This window comes from Plectrocnemia conspersa, unplaced genomic scaffold, assembly GCF_051122295.1.
Source record: "Plectrocnemia conspersa isolate PC_06_02 unplaced genomic scaffold, ASM5112229v1 ptg000004l, whole genome shotgun sequence".
Classification (NCBI taxonomy): Eukaryota; Metazoa; Arthropoda; class Insecta; order Trichoptera; family Polycentropodidae; genus Plectrocnemia; species Plectrocnemia conspersa.
In genome coordinates, this window is record NW_028277168.1 from 11673269 (window position 1) to 11696365 (window position 23097).

Below are 23097 nucleotides of genomic sequence, written 5' to 3' on the forward strand. Positions count from 1 at the left end.
CGGCATCTAAACAATAGATTATTCATATTTACAGTTATCTCGACATATTCGTCTGAAAACAACCGAAGACAGTCATAAAAACGAAACACCAAAACGAAAGAGAGAAAAGTAAAAAATCTGCTGATAAAAATATATTTACGTTCTCGGAAAATGGTCACACGTGAGCCGAGTCGCATACTCTCAACAAGTCGAACGACGTGCTGAAAGAACATCTGAGAAAAAAGAGGCAAGATTAAGAATATTTCCCGTTTTCTTTGACGTCAAAATTCATTCAGTAATTCATGAAAAAACGCTGATTAAGTTTCGGCTTATAAATAAGCAAATTGAGCATTTAAAAAATGTTCATAAATAACTGATAATACTACATCAATTATTATGTTGTGTAGACATTATGAAAGCTTTAATATTTTTCTCTTAAATTATGATTTTTTTACACTTCTGGTTAACGTATTATCAAGAGGTATTAGCGATCGTTAGCATAATGACGGGCACAGGACGATTTTTCAACCGAAAAATAAGAAGTTTTTCGTTCTTCCATTCTTCTATTGGATAAAACATAAATAACAAATTTCGTTCAATGGGAGAACGCAGAAAAATACACTTCTGAAATTGTCATATGATCATTAAAATGGATTTTTTATTGAAAACTTGTCGGGTATCATTTACTAATTAACCTTCACGATGTGTCCCATATTACAGTAAAATTACTAGACATGTCCAGACGGTATACTAAGATTACTTCATGAACATAATCCAGACATAATAATACATAATAAGCTTAGCAGAAGAATAAGAAGACGTATGTATGTAAACCTATAGCTTTTCAGATATCTAATGTTCTCAAACGACGCCCGATATTATGCTTGCACTACACTCTCTGGAAGTTGTCCGAACCGAAGTTCAACTGAAGACGGCCAAGATATATAGGCCAAATATTCCGTCCGGACGGCGGGCGTGAATGACGTACGCACGGCGGCTGCTGTCACGTGCAGCTGGCATATTTGCGCGCGATCGAAAAATGTACCAAATAATCGCAATTTTTAAATTGTCATATTATTAAAATTACACTACTAATAATTATAAAAGTTTGTGTGGACACTCACCAATACAATATCAGTGAAAACTTTTCGGTCGTAAATATTAAATTTATGCAAAATCTTTGTCGGCTTTTGCAAAATGCCATAAGGCATAAAAATGATACTTCAGAATACGAACACCACATCTGTGACTATCCTAGAATTTGTCGCCATCGATTCTAAATAAGAATTCGTTATGGTGTGACATTTATATAAGCCGATCTAGGAAAATACATAAGAATATTCGATACGTTTTTTTTTTAACAAAATCAAGTACCACTAATTATTTTTTAGTTATTTAATTTTATACAAAAAAAAATATAATATAAATATATCAATCCCTTTTGATGCCCTAAAATATTCAAATATGTCAGTAAGAGTCTGTTGAAGTCCCCGATAAGCATGTGGTATTATAATTTGACCACGTGACCACGATGCAGCGCTCGACGTGCGTGTTAACCATAGGACGCCTACGCGCATACTGAAATTGAACTGAGTTACTCGTTCTATCTCAGTTTGCGAAAAACCATATCATTATCTCTCTCACTCTCGTCCCTTAACACGCGAGAGAGCGAAAGGGGAAGTATCTCACCGCTCGAAAGAGCAGCTCCGACTTCAATCTCTTTGACTTTGGTCCGTTTGCCGACAATTCTTGGAAGCGCTCGAAGCTGGCCAAGTCGACTGAATTACCCCCACTTTACCTCCCGTTCTCGGTAAGATCGGACAACTTCCGAGAGATTTTAGACCGAACTCAACCGAAGTAACCTTCTATATTCTCCGTCCTTGGCCAACCTTGGCCAACTTCCAGAGAGTGTAGTGCAGGCATTATACTAGCATGCCACTCAAATATTAATAAACGATTTTATCTCTCTTAGCTTCGCAATCATGCCACATGATATTAATAGTTGACTTAGGGATCTTGTTTTAAAATAACTACAGACTAAAGTTTTATAACGAATGTCGATCATTTTCTTATAACATAGTCAAACTTTTTAGTACAAATATCAATGAAACATAGAGAAAACTATGCTATTGCTCCATGATTTCATAACAGTGGTCGTAAATATATATTAATAAGACCGGTCTTTAATTCTTAATGTTTAAAATATTACATTTTTTTATGAATCAGTGTGACTTTTGTACATTTCCACATATAAGAGAACGACGACGTTTTGAGATATAGGTTAAATATGCGCTTTCCCAAAACTCAAATCAGGAAGTGAATGCGCACGATCTTTTAAGAATTGTCAACGATGAATAAATTTAGTGCTTCAATTTTTAAAGCTATGTGTTGCAAACTTATCATGAGACAATAACAGTTAGCACATAATGAGAATAAACATTTACTGACTTAAAAGGGTGATTACATAAAATACAGTTGATGGTTGTGTAATGGTTTTGTCTAGTAATTGCTATTATGACAAAACAACATTCATACAGAAATTAATTTACATCTTAGCTAATATTACATACAATTTAGTTCTAGTATAGTTTAATTTGTCGCAATGCAACTAAGCCGTCACTTAAGACCTAGACTAATTTACGTCAAAGGGAATATGTTACACAAGTTAATTTGCAAAGGGTGCAACGTAACATATATAGGATAGACGAGCTGAGCAATTAAAGTAAGATTAGAAGAACACGAAAGGGTACTCAAGAGTAAATCGACCCTTAGCTTTTCTCTCCAGAACCTCATACTTTAACACGATACTCGCGCATATGATAAATACAAAGTTTAAGAACCACAAGTTTATAACTTTATTAAGTTAAAATTTAAATGATAAATATGGCGTGAGAAATAGAAAACATCAATAGAATTTCGCAAAATTTCCAGCTGAATTTCGAAGGCGCATTCTTGGTACGAAAATAAAATCGGAAACCCTCGAGGGTCGTTTTCAAGGTCAGGCCGCTTTTGGGAGCCTCGCACGCACTAACCACGTAGTAACGGATCGATCCGTGACGTAGTAAGCTCAGCTTTTTACGTACCGGGATTGTTGTTGTGTCGATTTCGCGTTAAATATTCAATTTAACATTGCGAATTCACTTTGCGACCCATTCTCGAAGAAATTAAGGGGGAAAAACCAGCACACTAATAGCGTAATTCGTGTATTTTTGCAGGTCGCTCTCAAGAACAGGATGAAAGGCTTTTGTAAGGGAAAATGAAATGGGCAAGTTAGGGTCATGTTATAAAATAGCGTATTGTGTATGTAATGGGTTATAATACTAGAAATGGCAAAAATATATATTTAACGTCCAAATAAGTACAATTTTACATTTGAGCAAGAATTCATTGAACTACATTTTCATTCAGCGTCTTTTGGGTTTCTCTAGAATGATTGAATCGAAAATCGTTTCTATCATAAAATTTTCTTGTGTGATTTGAAAATCAATACAGTCCAAGGCTTCCAAAACTCAAGCAACTTTTGATTGTATTTTTATTATAACGATCTTATTTTTCTTTTATAAGAAAATCATGATAAAAAAATGTACGGTTAAGATATGAATATTTCGGGATTAGTGACCGAGTGGTATGACTTTTCAACCAGTTAAACTCCGAAAGAGCCGTTTATTAAATATCATGAAAATATACATATGCCAGTGTTGAATGAGGGACATTCTTAGTCTCGTGGTCAGTTGGGTCGAGCTTGTGGTTGTGATTCATAGAGTGAGTGGGTGAGAAATGTTTGTCCATGAGTAAGTATGTGGTGATGTGACTTAGTGTCAAATCCTTTATACTGGTTCTTCTATGAAACTATAACGAATAGGAGAGAATGTTCATGTAGGACCAATCACGTTATTGTTTAGCTCCGCGTCCGATACATTCTTTGGTGAAAGTGTAACTTTCTAATTGAACATTTGCAGGCGACCGTCCGAAAATGATAAAAGACACGTACTACTGAGATTGTAATTCATATCGAATTTTGTTCGGCCAAACTTTTTTTATTTTAGGTTTCTAGAGGACTATTGTTTGAACCCCACACATATATAATAGCAACTTGAGTATGTAATAGTTAATACTACCACTTTATTTGTAAATACTTATAAAAACGTATTGACTAAATGTTTATATTTATAATTAAGTAGCTGCTATAGCAGTGAACGCCATGGTTTCCAATTTTTACACATACATTCGCGCGTGCTAGAGCCGAGTCACAAGAATCGTTTCAACACAATCGTATACTGGCAACACTCTAGAACTTCTTCGAATATATGTACATAAAATAGTCTAAAATACAATACATTTCACTTCAACATTCCTAAAAAAATACTAGGATACAAATACGAATACTACCGTATTTTTCTTCAACCTTCTTTAACTACAAGATATACAACAATGGTGTCAAATTTAAGGGCTATATAAATTAGCATATCGTACAGAACCTAAATCAGCAATAAATTATTCAAGTGACAATGCGCGTAGCAAATCAAAATGTAATAATGTAACACTTGAAAATGCTTAAAGTTTTCACTTTAATAATACTGCATTTGTGCGAATACTTCAACACACTTTCAGGTCATCAGCATGTAATGAATATTATAAGTTACCAATGGCCATATGCATGTATGTCAATAATGAAGATAAGGAAAAGAAGTGGATCCAAATTGAATTCCTGCGGTATGGCAAAACGTATGAAATACTCGTCGGAGCTCACAAAGCTGTGAAGAAATTTAAAAAATTCTTATGTAATTCGTAATGAACTTTTTCATATGCTATTTAAAATTCAGTATAGACGACGTCAACCTGAATTTTGTCATCGTCTTCGTAGAGAATAAGAGGTTAATAACCATCAAATAACGCGGACGGAAACCGTGTAGCTAGTCCACTAAAGCTTGTCGACGGTCATCATGGATATATGTCTGTATTGTACAAATGGAAAAAAAGCGATCTGATTGACCTGGTTGGTCTAAAATATAAAACCGGGAACTAGGAGTTACTTACAACAATTAATATATTTAGGAAAAAATACATCAAGGTTTGATTCTTACGTCGACAGTGATAATTGAATTTATATTTTCCAAAAATAAAAGGATTATTTACATTAAAATTTAAATATTTTAAAACACAATAACATTAAAATCTAATTAATTTTCGACACGCCTAACTGAAATTGTAAGCAACATTTTTTTATAATAATTACCATTTTTTCAATTAAAAACTTTTATTTCTTTGGTGTATGTCAATCGATATACAAATTACGAATTCTCAATGGAGTTCCACAAAATAACAACCTGTGACTAAAAGAGTGTATGTCACACGGAGCTGAAAACTCACCTGTTGATCAATTTGACCAATTATACGCTTCGTGATGAACTTTGATTGACACACGACACCTCAGATTCAGTATTAAAGTTTGCGTAACATGCCATAGGCTTCTTTGCCACCCCTAAACGCGAAGCCATAATTTAGCACGATTTTTCTTTATGGACAATGTGACATTTCATCTTATTAGCTTTAAGAGAATTCTAAATACGTAAATCCGACAGCAACGCGGCACTTTGACCGAATAAACTTTTAACAGTAAATGATTAATGAAGTTCATGGTTCAAGCAAAGGTCACGGAATGCCTTCAACCCGATTCGTGGTTAAATTTTTTGGTGTTTTTTTAATAAAGAGATTTAATCTGATGAATTTTCCGTCGGGGATACGCTTGGAAAATTGTTATTCCGGCAAGGCGGTTCTAGACTTTGATATGATTTGGGTTGAAAAATTGTGGAAAATTATAATAAAAGGGGGTTATTTTTAAACGTCAAATTGTAACCGATGGTTAGCGTTGGATCAACCGTTGATAATTTCGCAATGAATGACCTTTTAAGTATTGCTCAACGTCAGCAAAAACGAAAAATTATGAAACGTCTTTCAATTAGTACGTGAAAAGCTATATAAACTTTATAGACTTATGTACATAAAATTGGTGATATTTTATGAGTGTGTGCAATAAAACTTCAATTAACCGCAATTCGCGAGTGAGATCATTTTATAAATATTGCATTTACAATTTTAGCGTTACTTGTTTACAGTAAAAAAATAGTATATAATAATATTATTAGGAAATAAATTATTAGTACGTAAAATGTGTAGATCATTTGACACAATTAAATATTTTAACATCATACATTGCAGTTTAATAATCATATTTAAGCCAAATTCCGAAATTGACAAAGAGACAATAACTATTAAATATGTTTGATATCTGTTTATAATCAGTTACTATGCTAGGAGAAAAATTTTAACCTCTTCCTTCGAGGAGAAGTCCGCGTTAATTATTATTTTTTGCGTGAATTAACCTACGTGGAATGACCGTCTTAATGGGACTCAAAGGACCAATAAAGCACTAAAGATAGTTTTACTTCTACGTAACATTATTCGTAGGCTTAACGCCGCGTCTGCGCAATACGGAAGCCAACAGTATAATGACGAGCAAGCAGGAGTTTTCTGCTCGGCTTGAGCCAAACATTTGTAACGGGCATGACTAGACATTCCGGATTCTCAATGTTTTTCATTTCACAATTTTTTTAATAAAAAAAATATGTTATATATATAGTATGTGATAATAATAATACAGTATATTATTGTAGATATATTTATATTATTGATGAACATTTGATCAGAATTGTTTGATCTTTGAAGAGAATAAACTTCAATAGGCATATCATCGAAGAACCAGAACGGATCTATCTACTTACGATTGATTACAGAGCAAACGACGAAGAGATTTTCAAAAAACTTTTTCATATTTCGATCAAGATAAAGATAATAAACCTCTTTTAAAAAGTTTTATGGCGTAGCTCTGTGGAAATCCCCCAAACATTTTTTAAATCTGCTAATACTCACGCGGAACATTTCTTATCTGATTAGTAACGTAGTTCTTAGATTACCAAATCAAAGATAGTGCCGATTCGAATAGTTACGAAAGTCATGAACATTTTTTTGCCATTCAAATACTTACGACCTCTATTAAAAACTTTCAAGATCATATGTATATTTTTCAAACATCTGGCATGGACCCACCTTTTCTTATACAGCGGTATAAAAAAATTATTTTAAAATATTGATAAAAATTTAATTAAAAAAAAAGCTTCCATGAAAATTCTAGAAATATCAGCAAATTTTTAGAGAAACGAGAAATACTCAAGAAAAACATTAGGAATGACGCAGATAACTCAGAAGTTTATATATATTCGTATCAAGCTTTTGTAGGGGGATCCTACACAATTTTTAAGTAGAAAGTGCTGATTGAACATATGGGCTTTACAACGAGAGAAATCGCTATATTTAAATAGGTTCAAATCTCTCATTTTTTTCTATAGTATCTAGAAGATATTGATATTGGTAAACATATATTGATTAGAGTTAAGTTATTTTCATGTATGTATAAATAAATAAAGCTAGGTTCGCTATTAATTTATATGATATGAAGTACTTACATCAATCTAATGTAACTCGTTCAAAAGTAATGATATTTATGTACACATATTAAATTGCATTTACAGTACATTATTTTCGAATTATCGCTACATTTACATGAGTAAAAACTCAAGGGATAAGTAATTTATTTCGAATTATATATAATCAATCATTTATATTGGTTGTTCTTTGTTATATTTGTCTTGGTGACGTTTTACTGCAAAAAATATCCATGCGATATCTGATTAGCTGATTACGTTCATAGCTCGGGGGCTTTTACGGTTTTCGAATCCTAATTTAATTTATCTAACCATGACCGACCCTAAAATTTGCCACCGCAGCGTTACAACACAATCGTATACTTTTATTTGAATTAATCACACAATCCACAAAGATAAGTATAAATTCATGTGTATTAAAGCCAATGCATAGATGACTTCTTGTAAGCTCTGTAAAAGCACAATAAAAACAGGGAAATAGGCGCATTGCATTTCGTAAACGTCCAACTTGGCTTTGATCCAAAAAACTATAGCAAGTAGGCCACAACACCAACGAAATGTTTATTCAGTGGCACGCTTTTTGGTGAAAATAAACGATGGTTATGCAAACTGCACCAACAGACGTTAACATGTGCTTAACTGCCGCTTAAAAGTCAACGGATGAATCATTGCGTTCATCTTTATAGGTATGTTTGAATTAGATTAAAAGCTCTTGCTGAACTTTTTTGTAAACGACCAAATGTTTAATTTAATAATATAAAAATACAACCAATGTAACGTTGAGAACTTATAAGCAGTATATTTTAAAGAAATAATAATAATAATAAATTGCTACGTTGACGCGCGTGGTTATTCAAATTTGTCTAGATAAATATAGACACTATTTATTATATTATTAATATCGTTAGATCTGCATACACCTGCGATTTATCCCCAGTTACATTGTAATCATCATCAATTAAGCAAAAACTTTTTTTTTCAATTATTTACACCAGTCAGCATATATGATTTTGGAATTGAAGTAGATTGAAACTATAAGGTAAATCAATGAAATGATCAGGATCACTCTTTGATCATGAGATTATATTTGTCACAATTACTTGTTAAATAAAACTGTCCTGACCTTTTTAATGAAACTGCAGTTGCAATGGAAGTGATTGTTGGTTGTTTGCATACCCGTATTTATAATACAATAGCGCTCGCCAATTGAAAAGATCCCCAACGATGTCCTTTGGTAATAGCACTTGCAATAATGACGAATGCTTTTAACTAAAGCCGTCTATTGTCGAGTACCGATTTGCATCGAATGCTATGCCCTTCTTTTTATGTCAGGTACCTGTCGACATTTATGACTTAATTAAGTAATAATTAGATTCTCACGCCGGTGCGTAAATTTGGTTAAAAGCTTTTTGAACGTTTAAGAACGTTTATGTAAGGTATGCCTGCAATCTTTGTTTATACTGTTGCCGATGTAGGTTATGGATTGCACGGTGGCCCAACTCATGAATTAAAGAGTGTATTTGTCACGCAGGCACTACTCAAGCGCAATGTGCTGATCGGATATTTAGGGCAAAGTAGGACCACACGTCCACGTACATCTCCAAAAGGATTGAATTATTAAGAATATGTTGTGTGAAAGCAGTCTTTGCAAAAAGCCTGGGTAATATCTAAATATACGGTTGAGCAGTATTTTTTAATTGCAAAGTCTTTATTAATATTTTCGAGATTCTACTTTCGGGTGTGATTTCGTAGTCAGTAAGACGCAGGTGGAAACTAGTAAGAATTTTACTATGGGAAATTTTATTATGTTTTTATGGGAAACCCTATTTTTTTATAGTCACAACGAGGGACTTTGGGTGATCCCGATATTGTCTACTTTATCCTTATTGATGAATAATCACTTTTGGTCATAGATTTTAGCCCGAGTTTCAAGAATATAATCAACCACAATATATTTTGCCAACCTATGCACCTGCTTTATTTTATAATATATATTTATAAAGCCAACTTGATGATTTGGTAAAAGATTAAGTTCCTTTAAAACATGTTTGATTATTTTTAATAGTATTTTTTTAAATATTGTTTAAGTACCTGATAAGATACTTATTGGTCTTTAAGATGCAATATCCTCTGTTTTTTTTCTTGGTTTTAGTAAAAATGTATTATAAGAAACCTTCCATTGTATTTAAAACACTGCAATTTTAATCTACACTTCCAGCATAATATCTAAGCTTGCAACGGAAAAAAGTATTTTACTAAGCAGCTGTTAAAAGAGAAGAAAAAAAGTAAATATCCATCATTCTTTTTTTAACGACTGTCCTATAAATCTATCGATTGTAACAAACTGCTGAGATATGCAAATCTTGATCCGCTGCGCCTATTCTCCAGCGCACATGTTTTGAAAATACGTTTCTGCTTTGTAAGAAAAACACATAAAAAATAAACAAGCCTGAAAAAAGCAAGCAGAGTGGAGAAATGAAAAAAAAGTCCGAATAGATGTTTTTGACACGAGCTGCCAGGGGCGCAAACATTAGATAACTCCGTTACGCGTCGAATTGAATACGCAAAATCCAATTATTTGCCAAAAACACGTTTACATATTATTGGCGACACGTACTATATTATGTAATAAAACATTTACAAGACAGCGCGAAGGTGTTTTATTACAATATAAGAGCAAAAAACTACACGGTCTCTGAAGTTCAACGGACCTTATAAATCTGTAGATGGAAATATGTATAGGTGTACTTCTATACACGTTTTTAAATTTTATAGCCAAAATTGATCTAACTGTTCGATGACCTTATAAATATGTTGATGCAAAAAATTGTATGGTAGTATAATGTTAATTAGCAAATCCACGTGTTAGTAGTAAGATTGTAAAGTTAAATTAAATATTCAGCCAGCTAGATATACAAAGGTATGTTTAAAATATTTTGTTGCATAGCCTTTTATTTATTCAAATAATCAGGTGTCAGTATCGGGCGACGGTGTCGAAAGCGAAAATGTCCATATTTATCAAAAAATTGTATCAGACGATCGGGTACAATATAATTTACTTCTTGCATAGTAGCAATATAAATATAATAGATTGAACAAAGGAGCTGTATTTAGTGTGCAGCAATCTGTGGTTCTATAATATAATATAATCTAATAAATTCTCACTAGTTCCCACCTGCGTCTTACTGGCTGCGGAGTCACACCCCTTAGGGTTAAAATCCCGAAACTACTAAACATATTTTATATTTGTATTGTAACTAAACATATTTCGATATATAAACAAGTATATTAATTTTACCACGATGATGATAATTACATATTCCACACAACACCAGTTCAAATTTGAGTAATAGTGTATTTTCATGGTAACTTCAGATACATATATATCGTTAAAAGTTGAAAGTTTTAATTTTAATATAAAGTCCAAAATCTAATTTTAATATGCATTGAATGAAGATTTGACGCACCGGATTGATTTTTTTAGAAAATAAAATGTTAATCTTTAAAAATATTATAAATCTAAACATCATAAATCCACACACAAAGATCGTAAATTTATGTACTTAAAACATATTTACTCTGCAATACAAAATTAGTTCAAAAACGTTTCATTAAAGCGCAAATAATTACAACGATACGGTTTATTGATTCGAATAATGGTGAACGTGACATGCACCAGTTACTCGAAAAAACTATATAAATATAATGTGTACACATAAATATTTAGATTGCTACTGGAACACACACACTGTATGTTGATTTTTCAATATAGCTAGTTGAATTTTGTAACCACAATGTATGGGAGTTCCCTAATAGACATCATGTGTGTATTTAAAAACTTTCACGTTTAACTATGTGTATTTTCTGAACGATATGGAATGGACGATGTGGTACGCTTAAAATGTCAAGGGGTTCTAATTACCCGCATAATTGACATGTAAGTAGTTTCATCCAAGTCTAAACAGCAATTAAAATATTATTTATTTTTCAGCAACAATGTCGTAATTGAAAGTTACGTAACCGATTTAATACTTGTAACGTGAAACTTTTACGTTCTGAACATGCACGGTTTCTTAAACTAATTTTATAGTTAAGAACGGATTAAGCTATTCATTACTTATTGCGTGCATGAAGCGTTATTTTTATTTAATAATTATATTAGGTAATAAATAAGAATTTTATGATTTATAACAATATCAATGGAATATTAAATACTATGAATTACACAAACATGCTAAAAATATGCGAAGCTCTTCTATAAAAATAGATTTCCAGGTTTTTACAAATATATATTTCAATAAACATTTTATTTTAATAAAACGTTATACTTGCAGATAACAATGAGGTTTTTTGGTGAAAATAATTTTGCTTCCTTTGATTGAAAATTTAATTATTGAATATCCATGATCTCGACGTGAATTTTATAAATATTCTACAAACATTAGATAAGTATAAAAGAAATTTAAAACTCCCGAATATGGATGCTTTGGTGTGACAAATTGTAGCTCTGTATAATGTAATATATTTACATATGTATTAGATCTAATTAATAGATTGCGCATTCAATGTCGCTTTTGATTTGACTCATAGCGCCATTCGAATTAACCCGCGCTTCGTGCTGACATGCCAATAATACAAGTATGAATAACACATGTATGCTTTTCTCTACCAATGTGAAATCAATGACGAGCTTTCGATCCGGTCGATCACACAAGCCAGGGGTGATCAAACTTTGACTCCAGCCGCGAACCTAACACCCCCCCGACTAAAATTAGTGGGGTCGAGGGGCAGCCGGAGTAATTTGGCTTCTCGGTAAACATGACTTTATTTAGTGGGTACGAGAGCCGGCGTCACGAAACCTGTCAAATTGACCGGTCGCTAATTCATCTGCGCAAAGTGACCCACGTTTTAGCAAACACAGACGTCGTGCTTTTCTTTTATATTTTATTTTTGACATTGTTGTTCGCGAGAGAGGTGCACGGGCGCGCCTATCTCTGGTCGTTATAGTGAAACCGATAAAATTTTATTGCAGATAAATATCTAGAACACGCCGTGTTTTAGGGACGGCGATAGCACCGCGACAGCGCTATATTCGAAACTATCAAATCGTATGTTCTTCCTCAACCACGTGTATTGTATTTTAGTATGTATTAGAATGGGAAGTTAAATGAAACCTCTAAATTGTGTTTACACGATAAGTTGACAGTATTGATACAAATGCCCAGTGGTGGAATTATATAGCACAAAAATAAAAATCGTACACAATAACCACAAGCATTGTGGTTATTGTGCAATACTGGGTTCCAGTGTGAATAGTTTTAAACTTTATAAACAATTTTTCAGCCTTTTATATTTAATTTTTGGCTGTAAACATCGCTAATGATGACATCGAATTCCTTTTTAATAATTTATAGCCCATTTAGGACAAAATATCAAAAAATAAATATTTTATTTCCGCAAATTGTTAGCTCTTTCTGTGTTTTTGGGCTCAAAACACACCTAAAAGACCTAAAAAATTCATTTCTACTGCTATTATTTTTATAAATTATTTTATGAATTTATATCAAAAAAAATTACAATATAGCAAAAAAAATCGCTTTTTAAATTTAGGGCTAAATTTTGGGCTCCAAACACCTCTAGTGACATCGATATTTTCGTTTCTTTATAATTTTAAATTAATTTATAGCTCATTTAGAATAGAATATCGAAAAATAAACATGTGTATTTTTTGGGTTCAAAAAGCCTCAAAAAAACCTAAAAAAATTATTTCTCTTCATTTTTTACAGATTTATAGCCTATTAGAAACGAAATATTAAAATTTATTGTCAGCCTTTTATATTTGTTTTTTGAGCTCAAAACCCATTCCTTTTTTTATAAATATATAGCTTACTTAGGATAAAATATTAAAAAAAAAATGTTATGTCCTCAAAAATTCAATATTTGTGTGTTTTTGTGCGTAAAAGACCTAAAAATCCATTTCTACAAATTTCTATCCAGTTTGAAATTAAACATTTAAATTTATTGTAAAGAAATATGTAGCTCTTTATATTTAATATTTTAGACTCTAAGCACCTCTAATGACAGCAAAATTTATTTTCCCACGTTTTTTAATAGTTTATAGCTTATTTAGAATAAAATATAAAAAAATAAACATTTTATTCCACAAATTTTCAGCTATTTATATGTGTTTTTTGATTCAAAACACCACTAAAAAATATTTAAAAATCTATTTCTACTGATTTTCTACAAAATTTTATAGTAAAATTTAAACTATTTGTATTTGAGTTCTGAATACTTCTCATGATATAAAATTTTAAAATTAAAATACAAATAAGGATATGGATTAAGAAGAACCGTTCACGAGAACATACGACGTGAATAAAAATATAAAGAAAGGGTTACTAAATTAAATGAAAATAAAAATAATAATAAATATACCTCGAGTCCATGTCTCTTCTCTCTTTTTCCTCTTTTATAAATGCCACTTGATTTGTTATCTGCCTTATAAATCTTATATTCCAGATTCCGTGTCTTCTGGTTTTCACCTGTTTAAATCATATCAATTTATTTGAATAGGCATAAATTTAAACAAGAGTGGAAGTGAAAATGGTATTGTTTGATATGGCAAAATATATGCATTACTTTTTTCCTAACCATCAACATTTTATTCAAGCGGTACTAAAAAGCTCACTTAAATATGGTAGTAGATTATAATTAATAACGGATATAATATAATATAGTTATTAAATTATTAAACCATTTATAAAATTAAAAGCGATACAATGCGATATTACTTATTATAAAACACAATACTTATAATAGCACATAATATTATTTTCAAAATGTTATACTAATAATTTATATTCATTTAATAATATGAAGAAATAAATCATATTTACAATGCACTGTAAAAGTTAAGCAGTTTAAAACCACCATAAGACTACTATATACAAGTGTCAACAAAAAACTAAATATTATGTTAAAAGGAATGAAAGAAGTTGGAATTATCTTTTCGTTTATTTTACGGGCAAACTTAGTATAAAATTAATTAAAGCAATCCACAGAAACTTTTTCGATTACTATATTAAATTTTCATTTATAAATCAAGTTCATACAAGTATTCAACTTTACTTCAATAAAATAACAATTTATGATTAAAATAACCAAAAATTTTGTATTGCGCAGTCAAGCACTGTATATCTTGAGAAAATAATTAATAAACATAATTGCCCTTATTCAAAGAAACAACGGTTTATTAACATAACATCCTAATTAAATGTCGGCATTTCCATAAAAAATATTTTTATGAATTTCATAAAAATATTTTTTTAACCATTGAAAAAAATGGGTTTCTTGTTTAAAATAAAACACCGTTAGACCACTTAATGGATTAAGGTAAGCGCTATATATCATAAAAGATTAATTATTCATTGCCTTGAGAAAAGATAACACGCGCAACCATTTTTAATCTACCTTATCGGCCAACGACAAGTTATTTCAAAGAAATTCGCCACCATTCTATGATATAATTGGTTGTCCCACAGATATATTAGCAGATATTAGCAGAATTTTCTACCTAATGTTGAAATTATGCAACATTTCAATTAGAAGCTTCAAAATGGTATTATTAAAGACTTCACAGCAGCAATCGAGAACAATTTTATTTTAACAGATGGTATGGCTGCGTCTATCTAAATCTAGCGATATATTTTTTATGTAGACCGTAAACCGTATTAGGACAAATTTAAGTTTTGAAAATCATAGTCTACTACCACATACGCTGAATAGAAGTATCGTGTTTCTCAGTATGAGTAAGTGCATTAGAAGTGCGAGGAAGTTCTGAAATAACGAGAATTCTGTGACTCCTCGATCAATTTTATTAATACAACTCTCTTTTGACTATTCAAAGAGGCGATGGAATAATGGAAATATGCTTTTAAATCCAATGAAATACAAACACTTTCAAACGCAGACTAACAAAAAAATACTTTTGCTTAATAAATTGTGAAAGGTTTTTATTTCATTCTTTGATTGTAAGACCACTTGCCGCTATAAAAGCGTCGGTTTTTAAACACCTTAATAAAATACAATTAAAATGTTATTTAAGCTTCTCAATTATAAATCTTATATTTTATATATAATTTATAAAATGAAATAACGCTATATAATATCAAATCATCGAGAAGCAATCATTAAATATAAAAACAGTATCGCTTATGATCAAAATAATCTTTAAAAACAAGAGAGTTAGTTTAACCGCAAACATTGTAGTTTCTCTATTTATAACATATTTTTTCAGTAATAAATGAACTAGACTTTCTAAGTATTATATATAACCGATAAATAAAATGCGACATTGTGTATATTCCAAGAATCACATTAAATTGACTGAATAAACTTTATCTTCTATACAAAAGTTAAGGTACTCCATAAAATAACAATAATAAACAATTTACACGAACGCAACAGTATTGGCAAAGAACTTGCATATAACTGCCAGCTTAACAGCGCGAAAATAATTTGGTTTATTTTTAAAACTCTATTTATACAAATTCTACGTTAGACATAACCGAGCAATGTCAACATTGTGTCTCAACTATTTCGTTTGATCTTCTGTGTGGATACTTTTACAATAAAAATAACGTGACTCAACACAACAAAAAACAATACTTACATTCACTGTTAAGATAACGGTTTCATTCTTCCGTAAGAGCTTAGACTTCTGCATCAGTTTATCTGTAAAAAATAACAACATATTATTTACAATATATAACATTTGTAAAAAATAAAACATGAATAATCCTTTGATGCAAAAATGAAACAGGAACTTTGATACAAAGCTCTCTTATACATTCAACGGCACGTTTTCGCTTAATATTAAAAATCAATAGAATGAATATTTGGAAACTTATTCCATGATTCATGCTTCGTATGATACGTTGAACTTGAATTATAAATTCACACGTGGGTGACTAAAAGTTCAAGGTGTGTAATATTTTTGGCTAGGTGCTCCAAATTCCGATACAAAAATACGAAAACAATACCGCTTAACAATTAAAACACTCGTCACGTTTATCGAGCCAAGGACGAATTGGAACAAAATAAATAAAAGGACGATTAATTAATTGAAAGGTTTAGATTGGTTTTTAGTATATTTGTAAATAGAATACTATTTTTCAAAGTTTTAATTTAATTAAAAAATATTTTATTTTAATTGAAACAGTTAGTTTAACGAGATTAATTTGGAGCAATTTTCGGGATTTATCTCTTATTATATATTTAAATGCTAAAATAAACTCATTGAATTTAACCTCGGCGTAATGGCATTACATATTAAAAGTATGCAGTCGTTAAAGGTCTGCCACAACAATTATAACTATGCGAATGTAAGTATACATTATGCATGGATACATTACTGTTGATGATCGAAACAACATACATAAAAATAATAATAATGAAATTGATAAAAAAAAATTACATTTATTATACTCTGTTAAACTAAAAGGATATTTGAGATTATAAATGTATACAATAAGTAGCAAGTACGAGAATCTTCTTTTCGCGATGCTTATCGGCTTAAAGTGGGAGACGAGGTCGAAACATTTTTTGTACAGCAATATTGGTTTTGTGTTCATATACCCTCATTTATTTCCGTAAATATTTACTATTTAGAGCACAGGTAAACAAAGTTGTTTGTGAAGGACCAGAAAACAAACTTTAGGATATGTATATATGTAGGTAAGACTACTTTAAATAAACAGGTCATAGAAACAGGTAAATTTGCAAAAAAAATTAACTACAAATTTAACGTAAGCTTTACTTATGAGAAAAATGCAATTGATTTTTTGAGATAACCGTTTAACCATACTGAAGTTTAAAGTTCGTCACGTTCTATCGTATAAAAATATGGCAATTGATCATATGTTAAATCTGTCCTGGAATTTTTATTTTATGTATTTTCACATTATGCTGTCAAATACAAATATAAATCTGTGGGGATCTTATTCTTGAAACTCGCGTTAATGACCGACGAAAAATTATCATTCATCAATAAGGATAAATTAGACAATGGAACGTAAAGGATGTGACCACACAAAAGCCCTCGTTACGACTACAAAAAAGGGGTTTCACATAAATAGCACGCAAGGATTCTCCGCTGCATTGACAGAATATTTCTTTGTTCCGAAACGGTCACGGGAAACAATATATCACTGAAAGAAAAAAAAACACCGTAAGGTCACAATATTCCCGTTGCACAATTCGACCTCGAATATGTCCATCAAATCAAGTCACTTTCTAAAGGCGTATACATATTTCGTTGTTTTAAGAATCGAGTACAACGATTGGCTGGATGATCGCTGCATGAATACTTAAGGTTGGTTTCAAATGATGAGAGGACAGACACTAGAAGACACTGGCAGATTCGCCCCGCCACTGCCCCCCACGGACAACATACAATCATATATGTTCACATCCTGAGAGGGATCAACCTCCGCTATACTGTCGCTGCCACACCAATCAGAACTCTAAGGATATTCCACTGACATCATCCCTCCGCCAGCTTAAACTGAGGCAACACAAAAAGTGATGTAACAAGGATGAGGCGCACCGAAATGCTAATGCAGTGCAGGTAGTCATGAGAGCGTTTCCCAGCGCGCTTGGGAGAAATACTACTGAGACTTGATAAATAACGTAGTACTACGGGGGGTGGATTTCGCTCATCTGGCCGTCCATCGACTCGTAGGGTCCAAGTACCGGTAACGGCAGTGGTTTGAGCAATGGATGCCAGAGTAGTCATTCGCGAATTCCTCAACTAAATTTTCCGTTCCATTATAGCGCATACTTAAAAATAATAATAATAAAAACATTATACCTCGTGAGTCGGATTACAATAGGCAGCGGGTCGAATTTGAACAGCGAGCCATAGTTCGCCAGCTACTGATTTAGAGTAACACTCAAACACAATCAACCATTTATTTAACTAAAGCAAAATCGATTAACACAAATATGGTATTTTATCGAAGCGGTCTCTTTTATTTTTTTACAGTGAATAAGTGAATGAATAAAACAAAATATCTATTTGAAAATGGATCAACAAGATTAATATTTTCGTTGTTATGGTAACAAAATTGCTGATTTAGATCAATTGTGACTATACATGTTGTATAATCAACATTTAAATTGAAATTAAAAGTCAAAGTTTACTGGTTTTTATGGTACTCCCATTTTTAATACCAAATAAATAATGAAATTATCAAAAAAATTATGCCAACAGCAGTAAAATATGATATATACCATCTTTATTATACGTTTCGTTTAATTATAATTTATTAAATTAATAGCCTGTTATATCATAGTTACACGATATAAAATGATACTGTTAGAAGATGAAACTTATTTTACTCATCAGTCATCACAAAAGATTTTCAGAGATATTCAACTTTGAAATTAATTTTCTCATTGAGAATGTTATATTTTTAACTGCGCTGCAAACTTTTCGCTAATTGCTTTTATTTGCGTATTGTTTGCATTGTGAACGCGATTTTAGCGGTAATCCGAGGCACTCTAACCGGGCGTTCAAGTAGCGAACTCATTATTTCTTTTAAGAGTGCGTAATTAATTGAGATTGCCTACACAATGGGAATATTTTTTTATTACAACTGTACAATTTATAATGTATTATGTATCAGCTTATAAGACGAACATTGTTTACAGTTACCACTCGGAGACTCCGTAGACAATTTAACAATTCGCAAATATTTACTACAAACAACAAAGTAGTCCAGTATTAATACGATGTGAATAATTGATTTGGCAAAGGCAAAACTACGTAGTAACAAAGAGCGATAGATAGTGAAATTCGGCTATTGAATCTTATAAAGTTTATACATCGTGTAAAATGTTTGTATGTACATACATAGATAGCAAAAAGCACACACTCGAATACATTGTACGTATTTGGTTCAAAGCGCATCGTATCAAAACTCTGGCAAATTTCATTATTTCAACGCTAGACGTTAAACTGGTTGGTCACCGCTGTTATAATTTAATCTGTCTGATCCGTAGTTAAAAATGCGATTGTTAAATATTCCAAATATTAATTACAAAGCATTAAACCGATTATGGGATTAATTAAAGTCTATTTATATTTGATTAGAGACAATGAAAAATAATAATTAATAAAAAAAATGGTAAGTAATTAAATTATGACAATATTTTGAATATTCTAACAATACAATAAATCAAATATTTATTATTAAATTACTAAATTAAAAAATAAATTAATTATCTTAATCATGGATTTTCAACCAAGCACTTTTTATAATATTTTTTTATTATACGATATATTGACACGCGTCTGTATTCCCGCGAACTATGCCCACGAACCAAGCAGCTGTCCAGAAGAACCCCGCATTCTTACTACTCCCAACAACTAGCGGAGAAGATATACAATTCGCGCGCACGACGGTGTATATTAGGCGGTACAAAAAAGGTCTATATACTTGTGTATCGACGCTCGGACTACTACTTTGCTCCAAAAATATAATTCTCTAATAAATAATTTTGATCGAATTTCATACGTTATATATTTTTTTCAATATATTGAATTATCAAAATGAGGCCCGGGGCAGTTGCTTTAATTTTATAAATAAATAAAGTGCGGTTAAGTAAAAAAACAAATAGCTGTAACGTTTAGTCGCTCTTCAAATTCTTGGGTGTTCTGAAGTATCGACTTCCCTCTTGCTTTGTTTGGCAAAGCATGGTCGTCTTCTACTGGACAATTATTATATATCTGTAAATTTATAATAATAATTAGTTTTAATTATTTTAATTGATAGATATTTGTTTGATATATTATCAAAAATAACTTATTGAAATGTATTTGGCAGTGCAGCGAAAAATTTTATTTTATTTTGATATTTTACATATTAAAAAAAATATTTAATCGTTTAAGGAGAATTTTTATAATTATTAATTTGCCTTTGACTACGACCTTATTTATTTAAATAATTCATTTTACTTTAATCAAAAATAATATGATTACATAGTAATGAAGCAAGACGAAATTAGAATAACGGAATTGAGTGTGAGGGAAAGTAAAACAAGCCGATTTTGATTACCGATTTGCCTTTAACTCCTACCCAGTTCACTAATATTAAGCAACAAGTAATCGTTTTCAAGACATAGACAGAATAAATATTAATTAATAGCATATTGGCATTTTTGACGTTAGATATGGGGTGCGTAGTGATTGGAGACTAGATATTGAGTCACAGGCGCCGATTAAATTATCTTCCGACGAGCAAACAAAGCCATTAAACCGCTCGAAGGCATTGAAAAGTAAACGAAAATCGATACTGTAATTGAACGCGTTTATGGATAAATAGGTTGGAACGTATGTACACATATGTGTATGAAGGAAAGATTCAGCAAGCCCACGATTTGATCTCGAATGGGTTAAAAGAACAAATTAAGCCACACGTAACCTTAATAAAAATAAACTGAGATTAAATGCTGGTGGTTCAAATCCATTGGATCAGTTGATTCTTACAGGTATATTATAATTTAATCTGATATGTGGTTTAAAATGGTTTATCAATAATGGATGTGGTTTTGATTAAAGTGTAAATATTTTAGAAACGAAACATTGATTATAAAAATAATATTTTTATGTCACTATTATAATAATACAATAGTAATGTGACGATTCTAAACACAATATGTATGCCAAAATGTTTATTATTAATTTATTATAGCATTTATCTCCTGTAACTATCCACATTTTTTATCTTTTATTATTTAATTATATTAATATGAAATATATTAAGCTTTTCGATGAAATAATTATGGCTGTAAAATATTTTTAATCTACTTCAAAGGCTTATTCAAATTCCAAACAAATTCCCACTGGAAAAAACTCGTAAATGTAAATATATCTACATTCATATTTATGTACGTAAACTTTTATCATTGATTTATGAATTGAAATAAAGACAAATAATGGCAGTTACGTTGAAACATGTTTTAAGTATTTTTCTTCTTCGAGATATATTAGTTTTGAATCGTTTGTTTTCGACAAAAAAGATCAATAGCTATTGAAGTACAATGACCGTTGGATATACATAGACAGTGATTCATCGCTAAGTAAAATAAAATACAGTTCGAAATATGATAAAAAAATACTGCGAAACATTTGCAAAAACATTAACTATAACTAGGGTTATTAACATACGTTCCAGTTTGATTTGGTCAGTCCCGTTTATTTGGTAAAAATTGATTTGTTTGTTTGTCGTTTGTTCTGGTTATTTTGTAAAGATTGAAAAGTGCTGAATATATACGCAATTCAAAAATAAGTTGTACTGTACATTACATTATTCTACCCCTCCTCCCCCCAAAAAATATAAAAAATGCATTTCCATTGAAACTTAGGGTGTTTTTTGTTGTGAAATAAATGTATTTGTGGTTTGTGCTAGGGTAACATCAAATTATTTAACAAATTTATTTTAAATATGAAAAGTACAAAAGCGAGTGCAACTGATATTGTCAGTGAAAGTGGAAAATTAAAAACAAATCTTGAGAAAACGCGTGATACTAAATTTATATATCAATAAGTTAAAAGCTTTTTAGATTACTGGAAAATAAAGGAAGTATTAATATTAATAAAACTTTACAAGAATTTACAAAATTTTATGATCGATGTATTTCTTACATTGAACTATGAGAAAATAGTTTTGGTGGAGCAGAATCTTTTACTTGGATAAAGAACAATGAATTAAGTAGCTCTAAAATTGAAGCTTCAGGTGAAAAAAAGAATGAAACTTGTAAATAATGTAAAAAATATGGATGAACTGTTTGATAAAGTTTGGACTGCAAAATATGACATATGAAAAATACAAGTTGCAAAGAAAAATAGATACAACTAGTCATTTTAAAGAAAATTACATTTCATTGCCAAATCTTGTCCAAATTATAGAATATATTTTCAGACTGTTGAAAGGATATTCTCAATAATGAATAAATATATGATCTGAAAAAAAAAATAGAATGAGTGAATCAACAGTAAAAGCTTTATTGCACTCCAAATTTTATACTAAGCTAAATTTTATATGAACTTTTTGACGCGTTAAAAAATAACAAAGACTTTTAAAATATATATGTTCAGTTAAGAATAATTATAAATTATAACTATGTTACTATTGTTTTTTGTTAAATACTCTATTATTCAGCCTTTTCAATTATATAACTAAAAGACGTTACTCTTTGTTTTGAGCAAACTCCCAAAAAGTCTAACTATAATCATAATTTACCTAGGTTTTAAGAATCTAGATTCGCATGTAGAAGTTTTAATCTAACGTATCAATAAATAATACAAAAAAGGCTATTTTTCACAAAAGCAAAGTAATTACACATAAAACTTTAAAATGTCATAAATTCAAAAGAGAAAGCAATTACGCACAGACCTCTAAAGGCTTAATAAACACTGGATTAATTTTTATTATATATTTAAATACATGTGCAAGGCTTTACACTAGCTTTGCGCCAATACGCACTGCAAAAAATACATTGGGACCGTATTTTTTTGCAGCGTGTACTTAAAATGGGACACCTAAATCGG

The 23097-nt window shown here is 30.9% G+C and overlaps 1 protein-coding gene across 5 annotated transcripts in view; it reads right to left on the reverse strand.

The window, feature by feature from the left end:
- Window positions 1-23097, reverse strand: part of Ypel (Yippee-like) — a 155481-nt gene that overhangs the window by 119309 nt on the left and 13075 nt on the right. For 3 of the 5 annotated variants that reach the window (XM_088184877.1, XM_088184875.1, XM_088184872.1), the window contains exon 2: window positions 16156-16217. Coding sequence is in view for 1 of the 5 variants with exons in the window: in XM_088184871.1 (XP_088040997.1) it covers window positions 140-212; window positions 16156-16209 (127 nt within the window). In the remaining 4 variants the exon portion in view is untranslated. Of the gene's footprint in view, window positions 1-139; window positions 213-13919; window positions 14027-16155; window positions 16218-23097 lie in introns of all 5 variants that reach the window. The other 2 variants (XM_088184874.1, XM_088184871.1) reach the window with 2 other exon arrangements.